A 21,228-nucleotide genomic window follows, 5' to 3' on the forward strand; every position below is an offset into this window, starting at 1 on the left:
CTGCCTATTTCTGCCATGAAGCAGTAATGCGTTTCGGTTTAAAGGGTGGGGAAGCCGTTGTAACTATATTGAGACCTAAGAACTTACACCTCAAGATGGGTGGCGCATTTACGCTGTAGATGTCTATGGGCTCCAGTAACCACTTAACACCAGGTGAGCTGTGAGCTCGTCCACCCATGCAAGCGATAAAAAGAAAATAGTGCAAATTATCTCTTGAAATGGATGTATGGACTATGGATGAACGCAGTGGTTCTATTTTTTTATTTTTTTTTTATTTAATTTACTTCAGATTTTACATCCATATTACATGTCTTCATTTCATTTCTATGTAATATGGTAATTTACTAAAAATACGAGTATTATGATTAGCCAAGTGAATCGATAATGTTTTCCGTTCACATTAGGCCTAGAGTTTTTTTCTGTATCGACTTAGATCCGGTGCAAGAAAAAAATTCAATCCTACCAAAAAAATCCATAATAATTTAGCTGCGAAACTCTCAAACGCCGTCTATAAAATAACATAGCATATCGTAGCATAAACTATTTAAATACGTGAAAGTTATTTAAAGACTGTGGTTTCAGCACTATGCTGTCATGAAAATTCGATGAGCCTAGTTTTTATAATAGAAACGTTCTACTTAAGTAAAATTGGGTCAATATTCATGGATAAACAGAGGGTGCACGAACAGTTTATCCCAAAAACTGTGTAATGGTACGGAATAGGTCCTTAACCTATTTCGATGGAGATACAGCGTTCAGGGGACGACGACAACCGTTTTAACCCTTCGATAATATTAAAAAACAGATTGTAAGAAAATTAAATAATAATATTCGAGGTTTTTAGTCTTAGACTTTAATCTTTTTAAGATCTATTTTATTGCTTTTACAAGATCGCTTTTGTTTTCAAGAACGACTAAGTTTTTTTTTTACTAAATGAATTCGAGCATCGCGTCAATGAGTGCTTTTAATAATAATATGTTTAGGTTTCTTCGTACTGAAATAAGAACAATGGACTTCGCTTAGTCGTCGTGGCCAGTACAAGATATCGAGCGATGACATTTCGCTAGGATACAAATAGCGGTTCCAAATTTTTTTATTTAAGTCATAGATTCCTAGTGTTCACAGAGATCACGACGAAACAATAAAATTTCTTTAAAATTAATTAATTGGCGTGGTTACTGTTGTGATGTATTTTGAGGACCACAGAGGTATCAGAACTCTGCCTATTTTTGCATTGAAGTATTTGAAAAGACAGCCGAGAGAAATTGAAAGCGAGACTCGACTAGACTCGATTAGTTCCGGTAAACATTTAACACTAATTGGGTCAAGAACTCTGCGCCCATCAAGTTTTATAAATAAATAAAAAATGTGTGGTGTCGTGAGACACCGGATAGGAACGAAGTTCCTTATTATAAAAATATTAATTTTAAGTTCTATTGGAGGTATAAATAAAATAAAACTGGAGGTTTCGCAACAACCCACGGTCATTCGGTAACGTGCGAACTTATTGTGGTACACTTCATTTGCGGTTGTTTGCATAAGAGCTAGTGTATTGCGCAAACGAACGCTCTGAGATCGTGGTCAATGAATGATAAAAAAATATGTAATTTTTTGTACGTTATTACAAAGTTAAGTTGTACACTGTGTGCATTACTAATAAAAATCTTACGTTACGGACGTTTTTTCCCGGTTAGGGTACCCTCCGCATCGTCCCATAAGGAACTTCGTTCCAAAAAGAATTCTGCTCATTACTGCCTATTCCTGTAACGAAGAATCTCTAAGGATTTGTATGATGGGACAGTTATATAACACAATTGAGACTTGGATTTCGTGTCTCAAGACGGTTGGCGGCATTGAAGCTGTGACACTGTGATTTTGCAGTACCTGAAGTATTACCACGCTAGTTGATTTGGTGGTATTACCCGTTACCAGCCAACTAGGTCGGAGTTTGAGCGCTGGAGTCTTCTGGTCAGGGGATTAATTCAATTGATTACACCCTAATTCGTGTGCTACGAATTTGGGTTCGATTCTAATTCTAGTTGTCTTCACAACATCTTTGTTTATGAAATCTAGTTTTATGTCTAGTAATGTATTTCCAGTAGCCCTAACATAAGAGAAACCTAGGGATTCTTGAATATTGCAAAGAGGAATGAAATTGCAAAGTTTTTTTAAATTTAAACAGTAGTTTAGTTCAGCTCCGATATTTAGCGAATGCCAGTTCTTACGACGTCTGCTCGTCCACTGCAAGACGCTCTAGGGTACTGCAAGGTTAGGGGAATCCTGTACTAATGTTGTATTAGGTATAAGCTGTACTATCAAATACGAATCTGAAGGTATCTCAATCAAGAAAAAAAAATTATGAAAATAAGAACTTGTTGTAGCATGTTGTTTTATCCTACTCGATTGTAATTATTTAATTGTAGCAGTCGTAGGCGTTAAGTTATTACCTCTATTTTAATTAACCTATAATCAATAAACCCTAAAGTATTTAAGCAGTCTATTAATAATGATGCTCTTCACATATAAATTGTGTAAGTCACTGGTGAAATACATAAAGCCTCCTGAAAACGAGCGATGATTTTTACGAGTTTCGAGTTCACTGCCAAATTGGATATTGAGGTTATTTCAATAAAATTCAACCAAATTATGGCTTTGTGTGAACAGGATGCTGAAGGTAAAAGTGGGCTATATGTGCGGTTCGTTTTGCAGTATTATGCTTGTGTTTGTACGTTGTGAAGGCAGATACAGGAAGGGTGAGCGAGCAGAAGGCGCAGCGGGTCGGCGTCGATCGGCGCACTGGTCTGACGTAGGCGCGGGCCGGCGCACTCAGCACCACTTCTGCCCCGTGACGGAGCGCCGCCGCGACGCACGTCACCCTCGCAACCCTTCAACACTCGTATTGATATCTACAACACGAACGAATATTTACAAACTGCATAGTGACTGTTCAAAGTGCAAACGTTTTTAAAGTTAAAGTGTCATGCGGACATATTTAAATTAAAAAACTCTTGAATATAAACACATAACGGGGAGAATTAGCGCAGGCGCGCCTTCACGCGGACATGTCTACAGCGGCCATCTTGACAGAGGACGCACTTTCGCCTCGCCCTAGCTCAAGATTTTGATCTAAAGCCCCTGAAATTACACAGGGTACAAAGGATGCGTAACGTTCGAAGTTTTACAGCGGGCGCCCTGTGAGGCTGCAGCGCGCCGGTATCGATCCGGTGGCGTTATGGCGTTCGCGAAGTGAATGCGGATATCGGGACCTCGCAGTATCCCTCGTGAGCGAGAGGAGCGTCGGGCCAGTGACAGTGCTAGAGTGGTCGAACGGTATGTGAGAAAGAGTGTCAGCGCGGCTGGGAGCGCGGCCGGGCGGCGGCGGGCCAGGCTGACCGCACGCCATGGGCGAGGAGTACGCGCGCTCTCCGTGCGAACGCTTCCCGACGGCGGGCGCGTTCAGCGTGGCGCCGCCGGAGCGTCTGAGCCCGCCGCCGCCCGCGCCGCTGCCGGACCGATTCTCGGCTTCACCCCGGCGAGTGCGCCGGTGTGCGGAAGCAGAGCGCGCGCGAAGACCGCGTTACGTGCCACCAGCGGCACACGTGCCCGTCGAGAGATACGTACCAAGGCCGCCGGCTCCGCTGCGTCCGCCGCCACCGGTCTACTGCGGGCTGGCGTGTCGGCCTCCGCCACCAACGACCAGAAAGTGTTGTGGGCCCGTGTGTCGCGAAGATATCGCCGGTTCACCACCACCATCACGATACGTGGAATACGTTGGAGCGGCTGCAGCGCGAAGACTAGCGTGCACACCTCCGCCTCCACCGCCCCCGGCTCTTCAGTTGCCGTGCGAGCCTCAAGAGCCACCGTGCTGCGTGCAGGCTCGCAGGCGACCCCAACCACCACATGATTGGTAAGTGATATGTTTTTAAGTACCTTATCAAATTATTCTAACATTAGTCCCTAATGGATTTTTCAGACATTAATCTAGTGGTGAAATATACAATTATAAATTAATTTAATCAAGTCTTCTTTCACTATCATACTTTGATGATTTGGAATATATTAACATTTCAGACCAAATTTAAATACAGAACTTAACTCAAAATTATTATAATATATTGGCCATAAAAATCGCATAATTTAGTTAGTTTTAACCACGAATTAGCGCGATTTGATTGAATTGAAGCGTATGGTTATGTATAACTCCTTTTCTATTATTAGCGACACGGGTGGCCGATTCTAAAAGGGTTTTTAATAATTCACGGCGGAGCCTAAAGGCTATCGTTATAATTGGTTAATGCCTACATGTATTGTGGATGGAATTGATATCGTGTGATTGATGGAGGTTCAGCTAACGATGGCGTAACGGGTTCGCGTTACGTGCGAACTGATTAGTTTGTACATGTTAGCGATGTTCCCAAATAAATGCTGCCTTAACATTTAGTTGTAATATTTGAGAATGATTTTTAACTGATTTAAGAAAGGACGACATCCTCATTTCGACTATATTTTTTGTATGTTAACTCAGAAACTTATCAAGATCTGATCAGAAGTTTTTTGTGTTATTACTACATAGTATAAAACAAAGTCGCTTTCTCTGTACCTACATCTGTCTGTCCCTATGTATGCTTAAATCTTTAAAACTACGTAACGGATTTTGATGCGGTTTTTTTTAATAGATAGAGTGATTAACGATGAAGGTTTATATTATCTATAATAACATCCATTAAATAGTGGAAAAATCAATAGTAAATTACAGTTTCCGAAGCGAAGCGACGACTGGTCGCTAGTCCTAAATATATTAATTAACTTCGACTACATTTATCATATTATCATTTTATTTTGCAGATATCAGTATCATTTTTTGTTAAATATTGTATTATTCAGTTTCTAAATATCATTTATTTAATTAACTAGAACACTGATTTTACTGTCTGATTCATTAAAAATATTATAATTTTACGGAATAAATCCACTTTTCAATCGATCTCTTTGTGTCTATAAACTAATTAAGAACATTTTGAGTCAGGCAAGGTCATAGTTTAATTTGGGAGACCAACCGGATAATTATATTTAATTCTATTTACGATTCGTAAAAACTTTTTAAGTACCTATGTATAATACTACTTTAACTAGTTTAGTTATTGAATGTAGGACTTCGACTTGGACTCAAAGACGGAAGCACTCACATTGTGATGTCTATGAGCTTTTTTATTAGTTTTTAGAGGAAAATGATAAAGACATTGTGTTTTCTCGTGCGAATTCTCAAATGATTAAAGCAGCTCTCAGCAATCGATCATTCAAGTATTCGGACTTCAAATCATTTGTTCCCCAATGGTCTTGTGGTAAACTCAAATTGGCATTGCATGTTCATGGCACATAATACATACGACTCTTCTTAATGGCTCATATCGATACGATAATTTTGTTTAGTAAAATTTTCTCCTCGCGTCGTTTCCTCACTGCTGAGGGTCGTGACCATTATACGTTGACAGGATTTTGCTCTTTGTAATGTCCCGCCAGCGCCTCCGATCATTGGCCGCATGAAGGGTGTCATGGAATGGGATCTCTAGTGTGGTGCGGATTTGGTCGAACCACCTTGTCAGACTGCGCCCGCGCGGTCTCTTTCCCACGATCTTATCTGTCACGAATAGTCTCTCTAAGCTATCCGGAGTAAAATTTATGAGTACCTTATTTCTCACGTGATCAGGGTACTACTTCTAATCATCATCGTCATCATCATCAGCCTATAGCAATCCACTGGTAGACACAGGCCTCTCTAATTGCACGTCACTTAGCACGACCCTCGGCTTTTCTCATCCAGCTCTTAACAGCCACCTTACTAATAGACTACATTAAATTCTGACTTGGTTTTATACGAAGTTAAAATCTCAGTAGATTTTTTTATAGCTTAGATGGGTGGATGACCTCACAGCCCACCTAGTGTTAAGTGGTTACTAGAGCCCATAGACATTTACAACGTAAATGCGCTACCCGCCTTGAGATATAAGTTCTAAGGTCTCAGTATAGTTACAACGGCTGCCCCACTCTTTAAACCGAAACGCATTACTGCTTCACGGCAGAAAATAGCCAGTGTGGTGATACCTTCCCGTGCAGACTCAGAAGAGGTCCTACAACCAGTAAAAAAAAATAATAATGTAATTAGTATATGGGCTCCAGTTTTTACCCATAATTACCAAACTTAAAGTAGGCCGCTAGCTCCTCAAACTATCCACGTAAATGAAAATATCTGTGTTAGATCAATAAGGCATTAAGACTGTTGTTAACAATAGTAACGTCTCTTATCACTGATGTAAATTCCCCCGTAATCGCGTATCGCTCTGATAAGAAACAGGCTTGGTCACTGAATTGATTCACAATGTATAATAGTTCCGCGGTTGTTAAGTCACTACTAAAAATTATGTGGTTTTTCGGTATCAAAACGTGTGGTTATTGTTTTTGATTTTGAGTGGTTTAAGTGTTCTTTGTTCAGTGTTTTTGTTTGTTAGTAATTTCGTTGTGCTATGGAGAAAATACATAAAAAGTAAGTCAGATATCCGTTGATTGAGTCATTAAATTTTCACATAGTTAATGCTTCAAATAGCACTTACCTTGACCTACTGTTTCCTATCGTATTCATAAAAAGTACTTTTGTTTCGTAAATTATGGTCCTAATCTAGTTTCGGGGAACGAAAATTAAATACCTTATCAAACTACTTTTACGGTTCCATCTCGCATTTTTTATTGTCATATTATTTCCCAAGTTTCGAATACATTATAGTTTTCGTAGTCGCGGTTACGAGTAAGGTAAACGAGAACAGTAAAGTATTTTTAATTACTAGTGGTCGCCCGGTAGTCGAGATTAGACTATAATTAATTGAAATTATAAGTTTGTACACTATTATGATTCTATTTTCAAAGATTTACACTTCTATAATCACAAATTTCGCCAAGACTACACTATAGAAAAATGGCACCTGATAGTGGCACCTGTGACAGAGAAGCTGAGGAGTGTGCGTTTGGGATGGTATGGACATGTGATGAGACGAAATGAAAATGAGGTTGGTAAGAGAGTGTTAACTATGAATGTGGAAGGATATAGAGGAAGAGGTAGACCTAAGAAGAAATGGATGGATTGTGTGAAAGACGATATGGGTAAGAGGGGAGTGAGCGAAGAAATGGTATATGATAGAAGAGTATGGAAGAAGAAAACATGTTGCGCCGACCCCTGGTGATTGGGAGAAGGGCAGGATAATGATGACTACACTATAGAAAAATATTAATAAAGACAAACAATATTTAATCTAATCTCAATTTGACCACATACTTCAAGAATAAAAGTTTGACAATAAATAAATAGTATGCATGCGTTTGTGCGTTAAATACATGGTAGTGTGTGTAATCTTTATTGATGTATTGTATATATTATGCATTATTTAAAAAAAAAAAATAGCTTTGGCACTTCTTCTCTATATTCTCTATAAGTATGGAAAATTTCATACTCTTCCGTCCGCGAAATTTTCATAAAAAGGGATACAAAGTTTTTGCTTCACGTATTAATATAACTCGTCAGGTCATAAGTATTGTCACACAGTAAAAACTTTTCTTTTAGAATGCTGGCCACAAAAAAGTTTATTGAATTCGAATTTCGAATTGTTCATGAAAATAAAAATGTATACTTTTAGAATTTTACTCATTTTTAAATATGGAGTGGACGCTTAAAGAAGACCGTGTTGCAGTTATTGCGTTGCATCGTTGCGGTTACGCGCCAATTCAATTTTTTAACATACTGAAAATTTTGAATATAACCAAAAGATTCGTTTATCGTACCATCAAACGATACAATGAAGACTCTAGTGTAGATGACAGGTCAAGAAGTGGTCGCCCTCGGTCTGTTAGGACTCCAGCAGTGATAAAAGCTGTGAAGGCGCGAATTCAAAGAAATCCCAAACGTAAGCAGAAACTGTTGGCCCTTCAGATGGGGTTAAGCAGAACCACGGTGAAAAGGGTGTTAAATGAAGACTTAGGGCTTCGGGCATATCGAAGAAAAACAGGACATCGTTTGAATGCTCGTCTAATGGACCTGAGACTGAAGAGATGCCGCGCTTTGTTGAAGCGGTACGCGGGAAAAAAATATCGGGAAATTCTTTTTTCGGATGAAAACATTTTTACCGTAGAAGAGAGCTACAACAAACAAAATGATAAGGTGTACGCACACAGTAGTGAAGAAGCGAGCAACCGTATTTCGCGTGTCCAACGAGGTCATTTTCCATCCTCGCTCATGGTATGGTTGGGAGTTTCTTATTGGGGCTTAACAGAGGTACATTTTTGTGAGAAAGGTGTAAAAACGAATGCAGTTGTGTATCAAAATACAGTCCTGACGAACCTTGTGGAACCTGTTTCTCATACCGTGTTCATTAACAGGCACTGGGTATTCCAACAAAATTCGGCGCCAGCTCATAGAGCGAAGAGCACACAAGACTGGCTGGCGGCGCGTGAAATCAACTTCATCCGGCACGAAGACTGGCCCTCCTCCAGTCCAGATTTGAATCCGTTAGATTACAAGATATGGCAACACTTGGAGGAAAAGGCGTGCTCAAAGCCTCATCCCAATTTGGAGTCACTCAAGACATCCTTGATTAAGGCAGCCGCCGATATTGACATGGACCTCGTTCGTACTGCGATAGACGACTGGCCGCGCAGATTGAAGGCCTGTATTCAAAATCACGGAGGTCATTTTGAATAAACTTTAGTGTCATAAGAATCTATGTTTTGTTAAGTTCATTTTGGTATATGAATGGTTACATAATGAATAAACTTGTTTCAATTATTTTACATTAAACATGTGACAGAATTTATGACCTGACTAGGTATAGATATCTACGGCCCACGAAATCGAAGATAATATTACTATAAAAGCTGTTATTAGTTTCTCCACAGTCACTAAATAGCAATGATAGTATGAACATATACATATTTGATACGCATATAAAAGTTTACCAAATAATAATGTTATGCATACAGTTGGTTCTATAAAGATGTTCAAGATACCATCTGCAGTAGACTATGAGTAACATGGAATTAGTAAATAAGGAATCAGAACATAAAAAAATACTTAAAAAGTACCTTAAGAAAGACAGTGAAATAAATTAAAATAACTTTCATTTTTTTATTCGATGCGATCTCTTTCAAAGACAAAAGACATTTTCATGAACGAAGAGTGACCTGAATTTCAAGTCAAATCTTTTGGTCATTTAGTGCTTAGTGAAAGTTTAGGGATAGTTGCGAGTTTTTTTGACATTTTCCATTACACTAAGGAATTTGGGTTCCCGACGATAGTGGGTCGAAAAGTTCCATGCAAAATTGTTCCTTCCCAGAAGGTATTTTCGTAAACTAGATAACTTAGTTCGACTGTGCTGTGTTCATGATTTTTTGTTACGTTTATCTGTCAGAAGAAGTTTACTTTTGCTTGTTTGTACGATCGTTTTTTTTTGAGTCCTTAATTTTGCTACATAATAAGTAACGGCAATGTGGAGTTTCTGTTTTATTGTGGAGCTAAATTATCACGTGGATATTAAAAGAATTAATAGCTGTAATAGCTGTTATGAATTTGTAGATTTCAACATCGGTTTTCTTGTACACAACCTTTTAAATTTTACATAATTATCCTTTTATATTGTTCGACGAGCAGGTTATTATTATTAGTGATCGTCGTAGGTTATTATTAGTGAATACATGTACACAGTATGTTGTACAAACGCAATTTATTCCTTCTTAAAACTTTGGGGATTTTAACTTTATCAAACGATGTTACTATTAAATTGCGGAGTTTGCTAATGAACACCCGTTGGGTACGTATTATCTGGAGAAAATTGGTACTCGCGAGATTTGAGCCTTAGAAGTGTGGCATCGCTCGATACATACATATATACAGGGTGTCTTATTCATTAGCCCATGTGCGATTCGAAAATTAATTCATTTCAATCCAAAATAACAGTGATATAAATTAGGTAATAAATATTCGAGGTGTCTATAAAAATACAAATGGCTTTTCGGACAAAAGAGGTCTTGGAGGTTAAAGAAATTATCCTTATCCAGGTAAGGAGGCAAAGTGCGTGATTTATTGATAATCGTACTGAAAATGTAGCTCCGTAGCAGAACAAGCGAATAAGGAAGATAAATGAATTACTCACATTTTCATCCATTTGTGTTGAACGTTAACTGAGCGTTTCTTTGGTCGTTGCTTAAAGCGTTGTTACTTTAGTAATAATTCTTTTTTAGCGCTGCGATACACACATACGATAGAAGCGTTCAATGAATTTTGATATTTCTAATAATCTAAGCACATCACGTGTTGTATCGAATGAAATACTTTTAACTTTGTAATTCACAAATCTTATAATTGCAATAAGAGAGAAGTCACACACATTCATCCCGTCCCAAACTAGGACAACCAGTGCTTTGGAAACCAGAGACTGAAATACGATTAAAGAAATACATATTTAGATATTAATTAACCAGATTAACACCGAGACAAAGAGCAATCAGACTTGTTTATCACACGAATGTTTTGCCCGATTTGGGAAATAAACTTACGACTCTAGCCCAGAAGAAATAGGCAGGTATTTTGTGCGCCAGTGGCGAGACACGCTGTAAAGTTGGGGACGACTTCATGCAAGTCGTCTCACTTTAGGTCTGGATACTATGCGTGCGTTTGAAGGTTGGGACTGCCGAGTGTCGATATCCATGCCCCTGGCGCTATTGATGTCCATGAACCGCGGTCATTATTTAGCATCGGGTGTGCCGTGTGTTCCTACTCTTTTTAAGTTTATAATAAAAGTCTGACTTGTCACAAGCCACATTCACTGGTACCTACATATATTCGCATAGTCCAGAGTTTTGTGATTCAGACTGCAGGTCCAGTTTCGATTTCTGGTCGGAGGTAGTAACTTACTGGAACATATTTGATATTTAGATATTGCTGATAATGTTCTGACACCCTTATCAAAGATGGAGAAAATTCTACCCTGGGCTAAAAATAATATGACAAGCATTAAAGCATTATTATGCTAGCGAAAATGGAAGAAAAATGTAAGATGAACTAAATAAATTTGTAATAACACAACGTTGTTGCCTACAAGTCTAAGAAATTGGAGTAGAAGAAAATAGGACACATTTATCGCCTAGGTCACAGTGGGGCCTTACCTTTATAATAAGATTGCTTAAGGATGTAAACGACCGCGCTTCGGTAAGCGATAAAAATGTTAGATTATATATGATATTGACTCGTATAAGTTTATTCATGTTTTGAATGAATTATGGCAACATTTTCGAAAAATATTTTTTTTTGTAATCATTTTGTATTCCTGTCACACTTTACGATTGAATTTTCACTTTAATAGAATAATATCGTATCGTATTAAATAACCAAACATATTTTAAATTCACATAATTACTTGACACGTAGGATGTACTGTGGACGGATAGGTACTACCATCCAATCAATTTTCGATGCGAATCACTGTTCCGGCTTGAAAAGTAATCATTGAAATGCATCTGAGATATAATTGATATGAGATTTAATTGAAAATATATTTTAAATTCAAAAATCAAAAAGAATTATAGTCATTTATTTGATGTCTCCAACATGACTAGGGACATTTTCACACCATGAAAATCTTGGTATAGATCCTCGTCCGAAGTATTCAAAACTTTTTAACTTTTTACAATGAGAGCTCGAACGAAGAATTTAAAGTACAAAATACTTTCCGTCATGATAATCGCCTTATCGTTGCCGCCGCTGACTGCTCCCCGAATCCCGATCACGCAGAAGCCAGTCATCGTCGTCGCCCTAGACACGTCCTTACGAATCCATCGGATTCAATAACCTTTGCATTAGACGCCTTCAGTTCTAACACTAGGAGCAGGCTAAGGGACCCCGGTAACCGTACTGGTCGAGCTCGGCAAAGAGTTCGACGTGCAACCTAACCCATGCATCAGCCCGCTGAGTTTCTCCCCGGATCTTCTCGGCGAGTCGCGATTCCGAATTTGTAGTAGATTCATTCGCGAAGCAGCTGCTCTTGAGTTGTTAGGGCGACGGTAACCACTCACCATCAGGTGGGCCGTAAGCTCGTGTGCCTACAAGGACAATAAAAAAAATTACTTAAATTATTGGTTCAAAATTTAAAATATTTCCAAAATTATAGCTTCTCTTTAGGTAAGGCTGTGGTAATTTTCTTTTTCTCTGTTACGTTAGTTTTTGCCAAAAGAAATGAGAGTATACGGGCGGGTAATTAAGTTAGGTCAGATATTGATCTTGGATCTTGTGTGTTTGTTATTTGGGCTGGGTTGTAGGGCTTATTAGACTTTCTAAGCTTCAATACAATGATAATAAGAGGTTCAGTGAGACATTAAATCGGAAGACTTAAAAGATAGTAAATTGATTAGACTGTTAGACCATTTTTCGAATGCTTTCACAGATACAGTAGATAGTTTAGGTTTTAATTTAATTTTGAAAATGAAATAGTATTTTTTAAGTTTTTTAATTTGAAATCATAGTTAAGTCTCTAATGTCGAGGAATTATTTATTCTCTTTAGAATTCTACGCATCACAAATATTTTTATTAACAATAGAGACACCTATAATATAATTCTGTTCGTCTATTAAAAAATTGCGTATGATTTTAATGCGCCAAACTTTGTATGGTGTAGACCAAGTTATTGGCATGTTATGTCTCAATGTTCTACAATGTTCTTTTATACCAAAAAATATTCACAAACGTTTTTAACAAAGATACTGTAAATAGCAGCTTGGCAAAGTTGATATGAGCGACAGTGAAATTACTCATCGTATGGGTCGGTTGTTAGTTTACCGTAGACAACAAAAATAAACCGTTAATTTTATTTTTTTATGGCAGAATACCTTGTCATAAGTAGCTTTACTGGCTTATGGAAATCAGAAGTGCCAGAAACAGCGAAGGTTTTCTTTACCCTCCGGGACTTTTTCTAACCTCGTTTCACATGTCAAAGCAGTTTAATACAATGGAAGAGGGTATATCTTACATAGTTGTTAAAAACATAAAATCTTCTTCTTCTTCTTAGTCGAATACTTCATTGCTGAAGGTCGTGTCCTTGAAAGCCCTTCGTGGCTCTTTGTACCCTCAGCTTCTATTTGCTTCGGTTTTCGGCTTCTCTCAGGGCGTTCGCAACAGAGAGTCCAGTGAGCGCAGTTATCTGATCCGACCAACGGTTTGGTGGCCGGCCGGCGGGTCTTTTCCCTTCTACCTTGCCCACCACAATCAATCTTTCAAGGTTGTCAGGTGGCCGCCGAGCAATACGACCAAAGTAACCCAGAACCTTCTGGTAGCAAATCGTTGACAGTCTCGTTTCTATACGAAGTTGCTCGAGGACAGATTTGTTTGTTCTCTTGGCGGTCCACGGTATGCGGAAACATAAAATCAATTATATCGAATTGATTCAGCTCCGATAATGATGTGAAAAAAGTTACTGAGACAGTAAATTAAATTAGGAATCATATTACGACCGTAATAGTAATGCTTTGAAGCATTCTGAATCGAAATCCACCTGAACTATGCATGACACTGCTATTATAGAAATGTATATGGAATAGATATATGTTATGGTCCATTATAAGCGCTTAGACGGAGAATACAAAGCCAAATGGGACGGCTTGTATGTCAGGTACTCGGTAATTTGGCCTGTTGTGTGAGATACCAATGTGTGCTTCGATTAATATTGAATGTACTGAAGAAGTTTTGTATAAGGAAAATAGTTTCATAGTGTTAACGCCTACGAAATTTTACTGAGCAATATTGAAATTTTATTTATGTTCACCGACACAATTTTAAGACACTTCAAAATGGCCGTGCCAAGCTAACTTGTTCGCAACGTATTAAATTAACAAAAACCTGTATAAAGGAAATACAAGCACAAAATCGATTGTGGAAGTTTTATTGAAGAAACCCAAGCGTCCAACACATAGATATTTTTTTGTGAATTAGCAATGTAAAAAGTACAAAATTTTTAAGTCAAGAATTTACTTAGTCAACCTCATATTTACCGAATAAATGCGCTTTAAGCTTGTTTTTAGGATATGTAAATATAGTCTGTATATATACATATGTAATGCTTAGTCTAATTTTAAGTACTTTCAGTAGTTTTATATTCGTATTCGCGAGTATAAGACATAATAAAAACTACTTTTACGGCTTAATCTCGCTTTTATTAACATTTTATTATTTCCGACTTGTCGATGGCTTGATACTTTAGGAATACTTTACTAACAAACTAATAACTCGTATATTACTAGAGAGCGTTCGTGCAACGAATGAAAAGCAACCGTTAATCACTGATTCTCGAATATTTTATTTTATTTGAGTCGACTAGTATGAAAGCCGGCAATGTGACTTTTGGACAATTATTGGTAAATCAGAAAAAACGAATTATTGACTTTGTATTCCATTGGCAGCCACAAAACTCTTCTGAACGACATCTTAGATAAATAACAGGTTAAGTATTAACCTTTATTTAATGCAGGTTTTGAACCGTATTCTTTGAAGAAGACGATTATATTCAAATCAATCTGTATTGACATATCAATAACATTTTTTTGTTCAAATGCACAGATTGCCACCTTTCATTTTATGTGTTATATCTTCACCTTTGACATGTTGAATAAAAAACATCAATATTTCCAACAAATTAGTTGAAAATTCACGTTAATACCTCCTTCTTTCACAAGGTGGACCGACGACCTATTGAGGTTTGCGAAAATCCGCTGGATTCAAGCAACGCAGGACCAATCGTTGTGGCGAAGCTTGGGAGTGGCCTATGTCTAGCAGTGGACGTCTGTGGGCTGATAGATAGACAGTATGAAACAAAACAGAACAAAATATCGTTTGATAAACAGAGTAGAAATAGGTACTAAATATTTTGTCTTTGCCTTTTTAAGCTATATGCTACTATTATTTCTTTTTTCAAAAAAGCGTTTTAAAAAGTTAATGCACGTCATTTAATCTCTTAGATTATTGTTTTTAATCGGATGATTAGCGATGGATCGCTCTTAGCGATAAGACCGCTTTCATGCTTTGTATGTTTTGTATTTATTTTTGTTTTTTAACCGACTCCAAAAAAGGAGGAGGTTCTCAATTCGATTGTGTTTTTTTTAATGTTTGTTACCTCATAACTTTTGACTGGGTGAATAGATTTTGATGATTCTTTTTTTGTTAGAAAGCTGACGCTTCCCGTGGGGTTTTAATTAAATTAGTCCAGTTCTGATAATGACATCCACGAAAAAACCACATAAGTCTTAAATTTGCATTAAGTACGTTTTATTTTTATTCCTTAGATGGGTGGACGAGCTCACAGGCCACCTGGTGTTAAGTGGTTACTGGAGCCCATATACATCTACAACATAAATGCGCCACCCACCTTGAGATATAAGTTCTAAGGTCTCAGTATAGTTACAACGGCTGCCCGACCCTTCAAACCGAAACGCATTACTGCTTCACGGCATAAATAGGCGGGGTGGTGGCGCCTACCCGTGCGGATTCACAAGAGCTCCTCTACCAACAGTAAAAGTTTATAAGTTTTATTAGTTATCGGGTCTAATACTACATTTTAAGCAAATTTTCATCATCTCGTACATTTAAAACATCTAAGCATCGAATTTTGTGAATATCTTCAATCAAACTTACATTTAATTAACAATATTTTACATTTTCGTTAGAGCATTGCGCAGTTTGGTACCGACCGCGAACTCCGTAACATGACGTATTTCCATATTTGAAGTGGTCTAGTGAATTTCATGAGGTTAAACGTTACAAATGAAACCACTTAATCTGATTACAGTTGATTTATTACGATTGTATTGTGGTTGGGTCGAATTCGTAAAATAAAACTAAAATAATTTGATCCAAGATGGCGATGAAAAGGAACGTTTTGCGTAAATTTTGACCTTACTAAATTAAAGTACAATATATAATTCATTAATCGATTTTTTAAATGGATCTCAACTATAACCTGTTTTACCTACTTTTTACAGTCTGCTTGCAGCTTTGGCTACATAGAAACATTCGCTATCAACTACTCAGAATCACAAGATTATCACTTAACATGATCGTTGTCATCAGAATGTGTATGATTTCAATAAAAATGTCTGTCTTACAATTCGTTTTTTATTGCACAGACGGGTGAAAGAGCCAACGAACTACCTGGTATTATGTGGTTACCGGAGATTCCAGGCTCAGTTTGAGCTTGCCCACCCGTTCTGCGGAAACAGGCCGCCAGAATTCTCGCCATGCAAAAAAGGATCGTTAAATCAAGAACGCCGCAGAAATAGGCAGGATGGGGGGGGGGGTATCTACCCGTGAGGGATCACGATTTGAACTATCAGTAAATGCGATCTCATTATGCTGGATCTGAGTATTAGTAAATACTCGCTCCTGCCCTTTCTCCGATTAATCCTGCGAATCCTTGGTTGTCTTTTTGGAAGAGACGAGCTGATGCTATTTTACGCGGACACTAAGGTCTGGTACATTTTAAGCCGACACCAATCGGTCAATTTAAAAAAAAAAGATTAGCAGTTACCCGATATGTTGAGATAAGGTTCGTTCACTTTTTCATTATCATCATAATTATACGTGACATGAAGCGATATTGAAGCCCGACATTGACAAATTATCAACACATCCACCCCGAGCCATTACCAAATTGATCGTCATTTCTCAAATGCCCATGGATGTTGTCCGCTTGCTGTCAGATTACCTTCTTCACGAGGTACAAAAATTACTCCAAATGTTTATAGAGATGTTTTTAAATCTCCGATAACATTAAAACTTTCAACAATAACGTAATCAATTATTGTGTAATAAATTAGCGTTTAGTAAAAGGTTTATACATAGGTTTGGCTTCAATTTAGAAATAGGCAGCAATATACCATGGACGGATTACTTTCAATTATATGATTGCAAATGAAAATGGAACGGAAATTGAATTTGGGTAGCGAAACAGTGAAAATAAAACGTTATGAAAACGATAAAATTGCTCTTTATTTATAGAATTAACTTTATGAAATATATATTTCTGAAGTAATGGTTATTCACTAGTAATTAATTTACAATGACGCCCACGGAAACAAAACTTCTCAGAAATACGCATTGTTAAATGTACTTGTACCCATTTCTTTTTAATTATTGTTCAGTTCAATTATTGTTGTATGAAGCTATTTTCAGAATTCGCCTAATATGCCGAACATGCACGAGTACATTAGAGTTCTGTATTTTTTTCTAAATTAAATAATTGACATTTGAGAATAATAACATGTAATCGTACTAGTGGTCCCCCGTAGTCGAAATTCGGCTATAATTAACTGAAATTATAACTTTGTATATTATTATGGTTCTATTGTCAAATACTATATATTATGCTTCTATAATCACAGATTTCGCCAAGACTACACTTTAGACAAATAATATTAAAGACAAACAATATTGGTCTTTTTTTTTTTTATGACCTGGTGACAGAGACCTTTAGGTCATATCTTATTTGGAAAATGTTCATTTCTTTGGGGTCACTACACTTCACTTCACTAAATTTTGTCATTTAAATTGACAAACAATATTGGTCTATTCTCAATTTGACCACTGACTATAAACAATAAGAAAAGTTTGACAATAAACAAAGAGTATGCGTGTGTGTGTCAAAACTTTAATAACGACATTGAATTTACAAAGCAGCCGATAGTGTGAGGCTTTCAACGAATCACAATGTGCTCCACTCCATCCAACCTTACCAAAGAATTGTTACGTGTCTCCGAGCGTTACGCGTTTTTCTTGGTGCCCCACTCCCAAGGGTTCCTCTGACCCTTTCAAGATGTCGTTCAAGGCTATTTTCGTAAAAGGTTTCCCTCTTCTCGACAGCTTCCTGTATATAAATAGCGTTTGAACTGAACTGGTGTAACTAAGTTCGTTTAAGATTGTACTTAAAGCAAATTGGAGCACGATCTTCCAGTTTACTTTGGACAAGATGTTAATGTTTCGTTTCTGCAAAAAAAAAAAATTTTTTATTCAAACGATAGTCGAAATCGAATTAAGCAGGGCGAATGCAGGCAGCATTGGAGGAAGCTGATGCAAAAACTGGACCAAGGTGGTCACGACCCTCAGTAATGAGGGAAAGACAAAGAAGAAGAAGAAGACGAAGTCGGCAAATATCGTTTTATTACAACTATTTCCCATTGTTATTGTGAGTGTAATTCAGAAAGATTCCGTTTGAACCGAACTTTTTCATTCGCAAAGAGAAACGGTTAAAATATATATACATCGTTGAAGTCAAGCTATAGAAGTATATGAAGTTGAAGTCAATTACAATATAATAACATTATGAGAAAAAAAATCTAAATTTCTAAAGCGGCTTTTTTTTCCTACCTATGCTGATAGCCTTGAGAGGCTATATCAGCTTCGCCCTAACGTGTAGGCGAGCTCACGGTGCTCAAACCGGAGTGGTGCTAAGACTGGCCTTACCAAGAGCAGTGCTTCGGAGAATCTACCATCGGATCAGAAACACGACCCACTGAGAAGATCCGGCGAGAAACTCAGGGGGCTGTGTCTGTGGGAAAAGCAGCTATAAACTTGATACAGTTAGTGCTTACTAATCTACTTAGTGAGTTGGACTACAATATATGAAATGCAATTAAACTCAGATTCGGATAGGACGCTGCGTCTGCCACATTAGTTTAACTGAGCTCTGTCCCGGTTTATTTAATTTAGGTCAGTACTTTCTTGTGTTGTAAATAAACTTGTAACAAGGCAAATGAACAATGGACTTAAATAAATGCATAATCTAACAGTATCGTATTATTTACTTACAGTTAATAGCATGAAGTGCCAATATGAAAATGTAGTCGTGGGAGTAAAGAATATATCTTATACTAGCCTAGCCTACTACTACCACTAGTATAAATAAGATATTTTCTTTAGAGTATGAAGGATTGATCGCCACAGCGAATATCAAACAGGTCTTTACTATATACACAATTTTTTTTCTATTTTGGTGAGGCGTGTGGTGTAATAAGATTTAAGACAGAAATAAATAAGTATTTGAATATCAAACACGTCTTTACTATTCAAATACTTATTTATTTCTGTCTTAAATCTTATTACACCACAAGAGGTGGTAGAGAAAGTTGTGAGAGCTCGTCTGTATTTATAGAGCAATAAAAGAAAATATCGGTAGTATTGAATGTGGTTCATAGTATTATTTACAATACGAGAAAAATCATTTGTTTTACAAACATTAGCGAAAAATGTTAATGTTACTTGAACTCCTTAAGTTGCAGAGTCTACTGAGCTGTAATTTATGCCAGTTGGAGTATTAATAATTTTAAATTTACTTGAGTAAACTCAAGCAAGTTTCCAAGTAGCATCTTAGAGAACTGGTGGGTTAGAAATATGGATAAATATTCGTGACAAACTAGAACCACGCTCAAGTCATACCTACTACCTATCCCAGTAAATTAATATTTTTGCCATTAGAATGACAAAATGTTTGATGTATTTTTTAATTGAGTATTTTAATTACGTTAAAATTAATTCTACTCTTTGTAAACGATATTTTTCAGATGAATTTATTTTTTAAATTGAAGAAATCTTATTAAGTTTTTTCCTAAAATTTTTAGAAATTTTAGCGACTTGAGCCTCCGAAGAACTTTATTTTTTTTTAAATATAAATTATTACCTTAAATATTGATTAAATAAACAGCATTCATCGCCCAATAAGTATTTTGTTTGATTGATGAGAATATAATATATTTATCGAATAAAGCGCCTATAACTAAATTCGAACTCTTTGGTATGTATTCAATTTCCCAAGTAGTGTAGTTAAATATGAATCTTTCCATGTCACAGGACACGAACACTAAAATCATGTAGGAAGGATTAAGCGAAACCGAACAAAAAAAATGCTTAAAAATAGTAAAATCAATCCCTCTACTTTTGTTGCAGTAAGTGTATCAATTATCACCTAAATTACTCCTTTCTCTGTACACTAACTCTTTACCTCAATATGCAGTACATACTTTGTTATTTAACTAATTTTATTTTTGAAGTTATGAGAAACAAAGCAGCCCTGTTGGCGTTTTTTTTTTGTCATTAATATTCTCTATCTCCTAATCTTCTCGGTCATTCATTATCAAGGAAATGACAGTTGGTCTTCTCTTCACAGCTGACGGGTCGCGAAATGACGCTCTCTTCGTATCATTGTTTTTGAAGGTCTTACAGTATTTTGATCTCATATAAAAACATATTATGTATATACAATACAATTTACTAGTTCTTTACTTTGATAGAAGATTTATTTGTTATTATTTTAGAACTTCACGCAACAGAAAAAGCATGAATGTATGCAGATGTATGTAGTGGTTCCGCCCATATCTCTGTAATTCAAAGTTTTTAAACACTTTTCTTCGTCGAGCTCATTATCTTTTTGAGTTTCTCCGTTATTGCTTCAACTTTCAAATTTATGGTGCAGTGTTTTCGTATGATTGTTTGATGTCATGTTTTTTACATTACAGAGTATACCATACAATTATTAAAAGCTTTCTATAATTACACCTAACAAGTTGTAAAAATAACGTCGATTGAAACATTAAGTTTTACATTCAAAACGAACAAATCACGAGGTAATTAATTCAAATTACAATATTGAAATGTAAATGGGGTTCTTGAATAAAAAAACTGATTAAAATCAGTGCTCTTTTGGCTGTGTCGTGTTGTCAGCGTTCTTCAAAAGCGGAGGAAGGGTTCAAGGGAGATGAGTGTTGCGAGACAGATGGAATAACGAATATTCTGCGCATTCAGTGAAAATTAAAATTTTGCGAAACCCACGTTCTGCTATCAAGGATGATAATATAATTATTTTACCTTTGTGATTTTAATACATATTAGTTAACTAATAAATGGTCTTAGAATCAGTGAAAGTTTTGATTTGTATTTTATAACATATTTATTTGGAGGGGAGTGTCGTAAATCGTGCATGGCCCTCCCCAGCCACAGAAAAGATTGTAGTTTTACTTAAGGTCTTATTAAGGCAGCGGGGTTTTCTTAGAACTAAAATTTTATTCAATTTACAGATTTATTCCTCACCTACGTGGGTTGTAAAGAAGAGTGACTCTGTAAAATAATTACAACTCAACACAGTGACTGTGTTATCAAAGAC

General features: G+C 36.7%; 1 protein-coding gene and 1 non-coding gene across 5 annotated transcripts in view; one reads left to right on the forward strand and one right to left on the reverse strand.

Moving 5' to 3' along the window:
* The first annotated feature begins 2,841 nt into the window (after nucleotides 1-2,841).
* LOC101738568 (inactive rhomboid protein 1) overlaps nucleotides 2,842-21,228 on the forward strand; it is a 176,942-nt gene continuing 158,555 nt past the window's right edge. For 2 of the 4 annotated variants that reach the window (XM_038016742.2, XM_038016743.2), the window contains exon 1: nucleotides 2,842-3,907. In XM_038016742.2, the coding sequence (XP_037872670.1) occupies nucleotides 3,402-3,907 (506 nt within the window). In that variant the 5' untranslated portion in view covers nucleotides 2,842-3,401. Of the gene's footprint in view, nucleotides 3,908-6,378; nucleotides 6,542-21,228 lie in introns of those variants that run through there. The other 2 variants (XM_062673330.1, XM_062673331.1) reach the window with 1 other exon arrangement.
* On the reverse strand, nucleotides 9,093-9,227 carry Mir3212 (microRNA mir-3212). Its single transcript, NR_107496.1, has one exon. It is a non-coding gene; the product is annotated as a microRNA mir-3212 (primary transcript).

Source organism: Bombyx mori, chromosome 17, assembly GCF_030269925.1.
Source record: "Bombyx mori chromosome 17, ASM3026992v2".
Classification (NCBI taxonomy): Eukaryota; Metazoa; Arthropoda; class Insecta; order Lepidoptera; family Bombycidae; genus Bombyx; species Bombyx mori.